We start from the raw sequence: 13063 nt of genomic DNA, 5'->3' as shown, positions 1-13063 counted from the left end.
TAATTGAGGTAGTACTGCTATGATAATAAGCGTGAAGACATTGCACCTTAAGGAAACTAGATTTACGTTGGACAGGTAAGAGGAAGTTTTGCAACAACTTTTTATCGGATTACTGGTGAAAGTGTTGCAGGAGCAACGCTTAGGTCAAGACTAAAAGGAAGAGATGTAGAAATATTATTTGAATTTGCTGCAGGCTATATGTAAAATAAATGTAATTTACCCTAGAATATATCTGGAAGGAAATATTCACTTCTACCGCCAGTTGATCATTAAATGCACGTAGCCTATGTGTAATGTACCCTTAAATTTAATGTATTAAATGTAATGTACCCTTACATAATATGTAACATCCCTTAAAAACATCAAAATGAATAAACTGTAGACAGGTTTACACAAGCATATGCATCCATGCTTTCGTTTTTGTCTTTTTCTTTGCTATCAATTACTTTATGGAAAAATCGCAAATGAATTTGAAGGAATCTAAAAAAAAATTAAATGAACCCTGCAGCCAGTTCAGCATTCCAAATAAGGATCTCTATCTTAGTCTCTACAGTTGGTAATAGTTAAAATGATAGTTTCCTGTATGAGCTTCAGATGGCGTTTTCCTTCACTTTGTTTTTGTTTGTGAAAGTGTGTTTCAGTTATTTTAATATTAGTTTTCAAACTGATTCTTTCACCTAGAAAGTCCAAAAGATCCCAAAAATGTTCCATTTCGCTACTTTTTCAAACATTTCAATCATCTGCATAACCAAGGTGGAAGGAAAGTTTTGCGTTTGCTTCCATGTTCTGACAGAGACTTTGCCATGGTCCTTCAGACAATGTCAATCAATATTTTTCATATAAATTTCTGATAAAACGCAAATGGTGTCTTGGAAAGGAAAGTTAGTGACTCAGTTTGGAACAAAAATAAAAATTCTCGCTCCAAGGACTCAAAATCTCCACAAAATAATTTATTTTACTATTCATTGTACTATTTAGAGCACTGAAATAATCTTTGTAATATAGATTGAGGAAGGTTGCACTTTCCCACTTGATTCATTGCTCTTTCGAAACTTTTGCCCTAGTCCCTGGGATAAAGTCCGTAAAAATATTCCTTATGGGTGAGGATAAAATTAATCCCATTTGACTCCTGATGTAATTCGAAACCAGCCATTAAACTCAATCCTATATTAGCCGCCGTAACATTTTCTTCGTACATAGTACAACTTATTATTTACTTCATTGGTATCATGATGGATAAAAACTCGCAGCAAAGTTTTGTCGTCACTACTGTGCCTAAACGTCGTATCTTGGATTTTCACACTTCTGACTTGGTCGTCAAAAATATTCTGCTGATTAGCAGTCAAACTGAGGATCTATCCCTTACTCAATTCCATTCTTAATCGCCAAAATATAAGCTATAACTCCTAAATAAGCTTCAGATGGTGTTTTTTTTCTTCACTTGAACGTTATTTTTTAATGTGTTTTTAAATTCTTAACTTCTCATCCTGGTTCCCTCCTGGTCTCATTATTATTAATCAACTTAATAAAATAAGACATTGCTATATTTTGTCGATATGTCCTATTAATAACCTGTATATTCATGTTCTTCTGGAAATTTTCATCTTAATGCTCTTAATCTTACAAATAGTTTCAATAGAAGTAACAGTTGGAGCGATAGTAATAGTAGAACTAGTAAACATAGTGATATTAATAGTAGCGTGCAAATATTGCCTTTGGTCAATTGATCTTCCCTTTTAAGTGACTTCTGAGAGTTCCAACTTAATATTTAAATTAAGTCTTAAGATAGGATCTTTTAGCAACCTAATTGCACATGGTGTCTTTTTTTTAGTTTGAATTTGCCATCAATATTCTTTCAAATTTTACCTTCATAGACGTAGCCTTTCTAGTATACCAGTAGTTGCGGTGGTAGTTGATGTAGATATACTGTTAGTATTGTATTAGTAGTAGTATAAGCAGTATTCATAGCGGTAGTAGTATGTCTGTCTTGCCTTTTTGTCAGTTGAACAACCCTTTCATGATGCCCCTGAAGTTTCACCTTAACATGGTAAGTTGTTCTAAAAATATTGCTGATGTGCCCTTTTGACACCCTATTCATCTTAATACTCTAAGCTTTACAAACTGTTGCAATTGAAGTAGTAGTTAGAATAGTTTAGTAGCAGTAGTGGTATAGCGGTAGTAGTGTTAGTAGTGTTAGTAGTGAAAAATATATTTTACCTTCTTATCAATTGGTCTTCCCCTGTAAGTATTCTCTGAAAATTCCAACTTAATGCCTAAATCCGTTGTCAAGATATGGCCTTTTCCTGTGCTCTCATAGTAGAAACAGTTGTAGCTGGTACATTTTGCCTTTGGTCAGCTGAATAACCCACTCATGATGCCCCAGAAGTTTCTTCTTGATACGGTAAGCCGTTAAAAAAAATTAATGCTGATACGCCCATATCAGCAATGTGTCTGCACATAGTATGTTTTGATTTAGTTCAACTTTCTCCTCAACGTTTCCTCAGATGTTTTCAATATCCTCAACGATAGTAGTAGTCGCTATTAGAAGTAGTAGTTTTGGTGGTAGCAGTGGTAGTTGTTGCAGTAGCAGCCTGCTAATACTGGCTTTCGGGTCAATTGAGTTCCCTTATCACCTGAAAGTACAAAATTAACAAACTCAGTTATTCCCGAGTTACACTCTTTTGACAACCCATATGCACATAACTTGTTTTGAATTAGTTAAACATTCTCTTAAAGACTTCAAATTTTGAAAGACCCTACGTATTCTGAATTATAATGGTGTGTCGGGGGGGGGGGGGGCTGGTGGCCCTCCAGTAACTTTCGACTATTAAAAAGGGTACTAGCCCTTTCACTATCCTATCGAATGACCCCTTTTTGAAGTTCTTACGACAACTTTGAAATGTTCTGGTCTAAAAAAAAAATTAAATAATAATACAGTGTGCCCAGATCGCTCTTTACTTAGGCAGCGCTGTTGCGGTGCCAATGATCAACTTTCTTATCAGACTTGTTTAGCTAATATTAGGTTTAGCTAAAATAAAAACTGCATTGTATATTAATTTTTAGAATTATACGTACATTATATCTGTTTTATGCATGCTGGATCTATCCGGAGCGGAACAGATCCAGCATGGACCTTATTTTGCTCCGAAGTGCGAATTAGGATAAAGTATATGTTTCACGTTCCAGAATAAGTTTATTAAGTTATTCTTTAATAACTTATGTGAACATTTTATTATACTAGCGATAGTATTAGTCTCAAATAGCTGGCATAAATCAATCAAAAATTTATTTAAACCAAATAGTTTAGAATTTATTTAAAATTCATTTAAATCAAATAATTTTTTCTATTATTTTTCCTATGTCCTCTTGATCAATGTTTGCGTTTAATGGGGAAAGTAAAAGAAAGATGGTCAATTAAGACAATAATACAATTAACAACGACATAAGACGTATCTCCATATTTTGCTACTCGATTATTCAGCCTAAAAGGATAAGCTGCACCGAGAGCATGGATCCAATAGTCTTTTCATTTACGTTATTTATTATTTTTCTCTTCATTAGTGGTTTTTTTTTCTAGGTCCAGATTCTCTATAATTGTAATAATTAGATTAGAGAAAGAGCAAGTACCATTACTACAAAATATATATTGTTAATAGTTTCCCTCACATAGTTTAACTAAGGATTTTTACATTCTAATAAATAGATAATATTAGTTGTTTTACTATGTATATTACCAAGTAGTAAACATTGGAAATTGTTATTATATTAAGTTCTTTTAACCAAAGCCCAAGAAATAAAATAATCTTGGCAAAGAAAACAGCAACCGGAACATTTACTAATATTTGACAGACCGCTTTGAATATTAGTACTATCTTTCTTATTATTCATAAATTCAAAAAATAAAACCGTAACGACATGAAAAATATGTCCAGAAATCTAGCAAACATCCCCCAATAATAAGGCCTTGCTAACTAACAAAAACAAAACCCTAGCCTTAACCCACTTTAATGTTACCCTATTAAAGATAAATTCACCAAATAATAATCAATCTCAGGTTAAAAACCTGGACGAGGGTTAGTCGGAGATAATTTTTTAACGACTCCACCATCACTAGATCCAGCCTGAATTTGAATAATGTGCTTAATTATTAATGTGAATAATTTGGTTAGAGAAAATACAACTGAAAAGAAAAATCAATTAAAAGGAAGAAGAAATTTGGGAAATAGTTGCTTTTTCCACAAATGATGGAATCACTGGTAAAACACGTATGGACTTTGTCTGAGAGTTAGCCTGTTCTATCATATCCCACTGAAAAGCACTTCAGATCACGTAACGGATGTTACATAACCGAAGTAGCAGAACGGGAGAAAGGCACGTATCAATAAAACGTTAATCACTATGAAGTGAAGCACAAATCTGGGAGATTTTTTTTTAATTATTGCGAATCATTTATCTTATTCTCTTGTTTTTGTCTTTTTTTTTGTTTTTGAATCTTCGTTTTGGTGGCATATTAAAAAAAAAATTACTTCATAGAACCATTACAGGTAAAAATTTTAATTAGATCAAGTCTTTTTAATGATTAAAGAGGATTTAAAAAGAGGGATAAACAGTCTTTTGAATAAGATTTATCAGTGGATACATTAAATCGCTTTTTTTAAGACCGATTGCTCAAATTAATTAATAGATTGCTCAATATGGAACATGTAGATTGACCGATTGCTCAATATGGAACTTCTAGATTCACCGATTGCTCAATATGAAATTTCTAGATTGACCGATTACTCAATATGGAACCTTCCAATTCGTCATGTACTGTAAGACCAAATGGAATATTATGATTATTATGTGGATCATCGGGGCACTAAATAAGAGTAATTTAGGTATCTTTACTTTAAAGGCAAATACTATAAAGTAATAGGAATTGCACTTTCAAAGCAAAAACAATAATAATTCGAGCTGCTTGTGTAACATTATCAGCGAATAGAAAAAGTCTTTGACTTTGTTCATGAAATACTGAATATAAAAGTAAAACTTCGGTTACGTTTGGATATCAGCAGCTTGATCACACAGAACAAAACAAACCAACCTGATAAAAGGCTAATAAACAGCGACAATGCTGAACTCTTGTTAAGCAAGACACTTCTTTCCCAAAACTCAAGTCTAGACTCGTGGAGTGTTTTTTATGATAATTAATTACCTCAAAGTAGGTTTAAATACTTTATGATAAGAAGTCGAAGGATGAACATGCAATAACTTCTTTATATGTATGTGTGTATATATATTTATTTATTTATTGATAAACTGTCATACATAAAAAACGGACAAACACATAAGAAAAACAAAAAGCAACAAACTGAATATGAATTAAAATTATTAAATGCATTTCAGTTACATTACATGTATAAAATGGTTTTCACTAATGATTTATTATCCCCCGGCTATGTCTACACACTAAATTTTCAAGTGCAGGGGTTGAATCGGCAACCCCATAATTTCAAACGAGAAAAGAGATGCTTGTCCAAATTGAAAAACGGAGAAGATATTTAGCAAATCTAAAATAGTAGGAACGGGTTAATTTTTTTTCCGGGTTAGAAAAAAATTTTAAGATGAAAGCAGCCTAAAGTATATGAGAAAGGGTAACGGCATTGGAAAGAATTTTGCGATTAAAGCACAGCTTACAAGAGACCGCGTGTCTGTATGCAGCCGATATTTTTGTTTTTTTAAGGTGATCTATGAGAAGGTTCCGAGTGTGTGATTGTTGATCCTATAGGAGACCTAAATAATAAGTGTGATCTAGAAAATTACGAATACATGAGGTAGAAGCAGCGTCTTGAGCATTGAATAGGGAATTATTAAATAGACAAGTTGATGAGATGGCTCCCTGACGAACACCTTTAAAACCGGGATAAGTATATCATTAGGATTAGGAACTGAACTTATTTCAGACGGAATTTTTAACTGCACTCTCGAGCCAGCGTAAAGATCTATTAAAGACCGATTTTAATGGACTGATTCCAAGGCGGTTCCGTTTGCCTCCAACTATAATGGCACAGAGGTAGCCTCTGTAAGGAGACAAAATTATTATGGGTCTACCGCTGTTTTCATAGCACCTCAGGTAGCAAAAGATTATAATGACCATATGAGGGGTGTAGACCATGGGCGCCCATATGGGGGGGGAAGGGGGGGGCTCTTGCCCCCCTGGCTGAATGATGCTGCCTTATTTTTATATTTTTGTTCTGAGATTTCTATTATACAGCATTAAAAGTAGCAATTAGACGAAGTTTGCCCCCCCTGGAATTCAGCTTATGGGCGCCCATGGTGTAGACTTGTCTGGTATAGAAACCTTTCTGGCTCTCAACTATCATGGTTCAGAGGCAGTCTCTGTAAGGAGACAAAATTATAATGGTCTACCTCTGTTATCATAGCCCTTCAGGTAGCAAAAGATTATAATGACCATATGGGGGTGTAGACCTTTCTGAACAAAAAAGAGCAACTCATGGAAAATATAGAAAATCATTGAAATGGTGGCACCGGCGTTTTTAGGGGTTTACTAATTTTACACTCTGCAATGCCAAGGTTTTTTAGAGCCAAGAACATTCTCGATTTCGTCAAAATGCGCTGTGACGTTGTACATCAAAGAACGGTAGAACTGTTGTGCTGAGTATCATGAGCATCATTAATGAAAAAGTTGTAACTAACATTTTTGATCAAATTTTTCCATTCGGAATAAATTATTTTGTCTTCTAGAAAAAGGTTACTTGCTTAGTGGGACTTCTCGGTCCCTTCGGCTTGCATTTAATCAGGTTGCTTTGTCTAGCAAGACCGCCGAGTCCCGCTTTGAACCTATTTTTTCTACTCGTTTAAGAAGATTTTTGTGTGCATATTCAAGATTAGCGTGTCTTTCTGGTCAGGAATCATATATTTTTTGTCAATTTGTTTCAAAAAAAGAGGGGTTGGTCCTGAAAAGGTTAAAAACTGAAATCAAAAGACTGACGCTTGTCACCAAATATTGTCTATGAAGTGCAAAAATATATACTAAAAATGTGGACTGCAGTTATGCCAAAGGAAACAATTTTGTAAATTCCACTCATTTCTGGAGCTTTGGAACAAAATAATCACATTTTCTCTTTGTCTTTGAAGTGTAAAAATCTGCAATTTTTAGAAATAAACACTTAAAATAGAAACTGTGATTACTTTTGATAACAATTAAATAAAATAAACTTTTTTTTAACCGAAAGTAAGGAGCGACCATAGAACCTAAAACGAACAGAAATTATTACGTATGTGAAAGGAACTGACCCCTCCTCAACGTTTCGCTCTTTACGCTAAAGTTTTTATTGTTTCAACAAAATAGAGTTGTGAGAAAGAGTCAAACTTTAGCGTAGTGAGACGCGAGGGAGAAGTTGAGGAGGGGACAGCCCTTTTCATATACGGAATAATTTCTGTTCGTTTTAAGTTTTAATGTCGCTCCTTACTTTCAGCTAAAAAAAACTTAGTTTTTTTATTTAGTTTCTGAACGTTTTTGAATTAATGCAGGTTTTGATTTCGGCTCACCGTAGAATAATAATTATCACAAAATTTGTATATTAATTTTACTTTTGTTTGGTTAAATGGCTTTCCTGAAAGATGTTTAATTTTATTTACGAACTGTTTATTAGTACTAAATATATATAACTTACGAATTAACATGTGTAACGCATTTCTATATTCCTATATTTTAATATGTATAGTAGGGGTTTCGCCCTTAGTCAATTCGTCACTTTTTACGCTAAAGTTCAAATTTTGTTCCAATTCTTTAATTTGACCCCTTAATCACAAAGGCCGTTCATTGGAATAAATAACTCTTATCAAAGTACATAAAAAGATCTTTGGCTTAAAGAGCGAGGCATTGACTAGGGGGCGAATCAATCATATACGTAGTTCTTTCTGTTCGTTTTGAGTTTTGATGTTGCTCCTTACTATCAGTTGAAAAACATTTCTTTTTTATTTCATTTCTGATCGTTTTTTAAATAATGCCGGGAAATACGCTGCCCTCTTCATAGTAATGTCCCTTCACCAGTGAAAACTTCCTCTATGAAAAAACTCTCCCACTTAAAGACCCACCCACTCACCCAAATACCAGAAAAAAATTCCCCGAGTAAACGTCTGTACTTCCCAATAACCAATACTATATGTAAACATTGGATAAAGTTCATAAGTTTCAGCCCTCCCCCAGGGGACTTTGGGGGATTAAGCTATCCTAAGAGAAATATTTTTTATGTTTTTTACCATGCTGAAAAAATGGCCAACTCAAAATTTTGATCGGGTGACTTTGAGACGAAAATGAGCTTGGCAGGGGGCCTAGCTGCCCTTCACATTTCTGTCACTTAAAAAGGGCATTAGAAATTTTAATTTCCGTTTGAATTAGCCCTTCTATGATATTCTAGGACCCCTGGATCGATACGCTCACCCCTGGAGAAAAAAAAACAAATAAACACGCATCCGTGATCTTTCTTCTGGGAAAAAATGCAAAATTCCACATTTTTGCAGATAGGAGCTTGAATCCTCTACAGTAGGGTTCTATGATACGCTTAATCTGATGGTGTGACTTTCATTAAGGTTCTATAGCTTCTAGGGGATGTTTCACCTTTTTTCGAAAATCAGGCAAATTTTCAGGCGCGTAACTGATGGGCAGATGGGTAGAACCATTTTTTAGAGTTTTGGTTACTTTTGAGTTGGATCGTTTCTAAATTGCAGTTCGTTACCACGAACTGTTTGAAAATCTATGTGAATGTGGCATTTTATAATATTTTGGTATGGAAAATGATTCTCTTTGTTCCAGATACTAGTAGAGACCAGTAGCACGAATAAATTCAGCTAAATATGTAAATACCAATAAAAAAACATAAATCGTAGGCAGCACAAGAACGCTGCCTACCAAAAGCAGTTCAATAGCACTGCCTAAGTAAAGAAAGATGTTGGCACAATGTATTATTATTATTATTTTTTTTTACATGGGCACTTCGTATCAAAGAAGTTGTCGTAAAAACTTCAAGAAGAGCATAGTCGATTGGAAATTGAAAGGACTAACACCCTTATTAATAGTTTAAAGTGACTGGAAAGCAACTAAACCCCCTCCTACGCCCATCATTGCCCCAAACACATTCAATCAAAATTTTGAGATAGCCATTTTTTTTTAAATAGGTGAAAAGTCAGGAAATTATGTCCTTGAGGATGACACCCCCCTCCCTGTGCCATCATGGTAAGGGTTATAAGTTATGCCCAGGAGGTATTCAGGGTTTATATAGAATGGGTGATCGTAAAAACTTAAAAAATAGCTCATTCGATTGGAAATTGAAAGTGATAGTGCCCTTTTTAATAATAGAAAGTGATTGAAGGGCAATTAACCCTCTCTTATGCCCATCATTACCCCCACATCTAGTCAAAATCTTGAGATTGCCAATTTGTTCAACATAGTTACAAGTTCTTAAAATTCGGTCTTTGAGCATGACAGCCCCCCCCCCCACCACAGCCCTCAGGTCAAGGGTTGTAAGTAATGCCCTGGGGCATGTAAGGTTCTTAAAGAAAGCGTTGTCGTAGAAACTTCAAAAAGGGCTCATTTGATTGAATAATGAAAGGGCTAGTGCCCTTTCTAATATTCGAAACTGATTGGAGAGCAACTAACCATTCTCTCGCGCTCACTATCTTCCCAACCCCATCCATACAAAGTTTTGAGATAGTCATTTTGTTCAACGTAGCTGGAAGGTAGGAAATTATGTCTTTGAAGATGACAAACCCACACAACCCCCATGGTAAAGGTTGTAACTTAAGCCCCGGCGACGTATAAAGTTTTTATAGAGTGTTGTAAAAACTTCAAAAGGGTTCATTCAATATGGAATTGAGAGGGCCAGTAGGTTTATTAATAGTCAAAAGCAATTGGAGGGTGGACCCCCCCCCAACTTCCGTCATTTCCCCAAACACTTCCGATCAATTTTTTTATATACCCATTTTGTTTATAGTAGTTGAAGGGGTCTTAAATTATGTCTTTGAGTATGACAACCCCCCTCCTCCCACAGCCCTCAGAGCCAAGGTAGTAAGTTTTGCCCAGGGGGCATATAAAATTGTTATACGAAGTGTTATAAAAACTTCAAAAAGGGCTCATTGGATTGGAAATTGAGAAGACTGTTGCGATTTTTAATAGTTAAGAGTGTTCGGAGGACGAATCAACTCCCCCCCCCCCCCATCATTTCCCTAAACACTTCCGATCAATATTTTATGGCTATTTTTTAAAAAGTAGTTTAAATGTCTGGAAATTATGTCTTGGAGAAGGACACCCCCATAGCCCTCAGGATGAGGGCTGTAAGTTATGCCCTTGGGGCATGCAAGATTTTTAAACAAAGTGTTTCAAAAACGGCTCATTCGATTGGAAATTGAGAAGGCTGTTGCCATTTTTAATAGTCAAGAGTGTTCGGAGGAAGAATCAACTCCCCCCCCCCCATCATTTCCCTAAACACTTCCGATCAATATTTTGATATAGCCATTTTGTAAAACTTAGTTTAAATGTCTGGAAATTATGTCTTGGAGAATGACACCCCCATAGCCCTCAGGACAAGGGCTGTAAGTTATGCCCATGTGGCATGCAAGGTTTTTAAACAAAGTATTTCAAAAACGGCTCATTGGATTGGAAATTGAGAGGACTAGTGTCTTTTTTATTAGTCGAAAGTGATCAAAAGGCAAATGACCCCCTCCCCACGTCTATTGATTTCCCAAATACTTCCAATCAAAATTTTGAGATAGCCATTCTGTTAAAGGTATTTGAAAATCTGGAAATTATGTCTTTGAGGTTAACAAATGCTCCCACCTCTCAGGGCAAGGGTGGTAAGTTATGACTTGGGGAATTATGAGGATTTTATATAAAGCTTGGTCATATGAACTTCAGTGGGGCCTCATTGGATTGGTAATCAGACGCTCTAGTACTCATATTCAGTGTCAAAGGGCTGGAAGGGCAGCTACCCCCCCCCTCCCCCACACACACACACACACACACACACACACACACACACACACACACACACACACACACACACACACACACACACACACACACACACACACACACACACACACACACACACACACACACACACACACACACACACACACACACACACACACACACACACACACACACACACACACACACACACACACACACACACACACACACACACACACACACACACACACACACACACACACACACACACACACACACACACACACACACACACACACACACACACACACACACACACACACACACACACACACACACACACACACACACACACACACACACACACACACACACACACACACACACACACACACACACACACACACACACACACACACACACACACACACACACACACACACACACACACACACACACACACACACACACACACACACACACACACACACACACACACACACACACACACACACACACACACACACACACATGTTGTATTGTCTCAAAATGTGTCAAATAGAAACTTTGATTTAACCATTTTTTTTTCAAAATAGTCTAAATAGCATATAACAAGGCTCTTAGGGTTGAACTCTAAAGATTAGGGACCAAGGGTTGTTAGTTATGCTTAGGAGGTATTTAAGGTTTTTATGGAAGGGATGGTTGTTTAACTTTAAAAAAGTCACATTTGGTTGGAAATTGGAAGTCCTATCTCCTTTTTAAGTGTCAAAAAAGGATATTTATACCCTCTTCCCCTCCCCTACAAGCCCGCCTTTCACTAAATACATCTGATAAAAATTATGAGATAGTGTTTTTTTTCAAAATAGTCCAAAAAATATATAATAATGTCGCTAGAGATAACAGAAGCCCAAACCGTCCTAGGGATCAGGTTGTAATTTATTTTATAAGGGTAAGTAACGTTTTTATGGAATGGGCGGTCGTATAAACACAAGATGGGGCTTATTTTATTTGAAATTGGAAGTTACGTGCCCTTTTTAAAAGTCAAAGTGATTTGAAAGCAAACAGCTCCCCCCCCCCCTCCTCCACGCTCATCATTTGCCTTAACACCTCCAATCAAAATTTGGAGAAAACAATTTTGTTCATCGGGGTTTGAAGGTTTCGGAAATTGTGTCTGTGAAAAAGACAACTCTTCCCCCCTTCAACTCTCAAAGAAAGGATTTCAAACTGTACTGTTGGGGCATATAAGATTCTTTTAAAAAAGGATGACTGTATATGCTTTGGAGGGAACTCATTAGATAAGAATATAACTTATACTTTACTGAAAAAAATTCTATTACATGTTTTCACTTTCATACCTTTAAGAAATCAAAAATTAATTAAGATTTTAAGGAATAAGTATTGCCATATGTACATTAAACTGACAAAGGACATTTCTTTCTTTAATTTATTTTCCTTAAAGTACAAATTACATTCTGGCTTTTAAAAAGCATGGGGTTTAGAACCCTACTCATATTAATATATGCTCGCTTTGAATTTGAATCTATAATTTATTTAACTTTCAGTTGGTTTTGGGTTTCATTTGTTAGTTAATACTGATTTGTAGTAGTTTTATGCTTGGTAGATTGTTTGATTCTATTTTTGTTCATTTTTGGCTAAATGTAGTTTATCTTTTTTTAGAAAATTATTTTGTTGAAAGTTTTTTTAATTGTTTTACCTAAAAATAATCATTAAAATGCATTGGTATAATACAAAGATACACAGGTATAAAAATCCCCTAACAGATATGGACCTATTCGGTCAGAATAAAGCTGTCGACCGCCAATTTGCCTTTTGGTTATTGATGATATTTTCGTGTTTGGAGGCAATCCTGTTTTTAACTTAGCTAAGAAAAGAATATAAAAACACTTTAAAGTGCCTATCTGGATTAACCGAAGATGCAATTACTCTCTGTGTAAATTTATGGTATTCTTAGTTGTAAATTTATGGTGGCCGTCAGCTTCAAAAGAAACATCGGTAAAATTTATCCTTTTGATATCTTGGAAATGGGTTAGGTTAGGAAAATGAAACTTCCAGGGATGGGTCTACAGG

The 13063-nt window shown here is 35.5% G+C and overlaps 1 protein-coding gene across 4 annotated transcripts in view; it reads left to right on the top strand.

Moving 5' to 3' along the window:
• The first annotated feature begins 12874 nt into the window (after positions 1-12874).
• Positions 12875-13063, top strand: part of LOC148947985 (uncharacterized) — a 54732-nt gene continuing 54543 nt past the window's right edge. Inside the window, exon 1 of one of the 4 annotated variants that reach the window (XM_089095166.1) lies at positions 12875-12988. In XM_089095166.1, coding sequence (XP_088951292.1) covers positions 12958-12988 — 31 coding nt within the window. In that variant the 5' untranslated portion in view covers positions 12875-12957. The remainder of the gene's footprint in view (positions 12989-13063) is intronic. The other 3 variants (XM_089095167.1, XM_089095170.1, XM_089095169.1) reach the window with 3 other exon arrangements.

The sequence above is a fragment of the Artemia sp. Qi Xiang Cuo genome, chromosome 10 (genome assembly GCF_049724085.1).
Source record: "Artemia sp. Qi Xiang Cuo chromosome 10, ASM4972408v1, whole genome shotgun sequence".
Taxonomy (NCBI): domain Eukaryota; kingdom Metazoa; phylum Arthropoda; class Branchiopoda; order Anostraca; family Artemiidae; genus Artemia; species Artemia sp. Qi Xiang Cuo.
The sequence above is the reverse complement of the archived record's forward strand: the minus strand, read 5'-3'. Positions and strand labels throughout refer to the sequence as shown.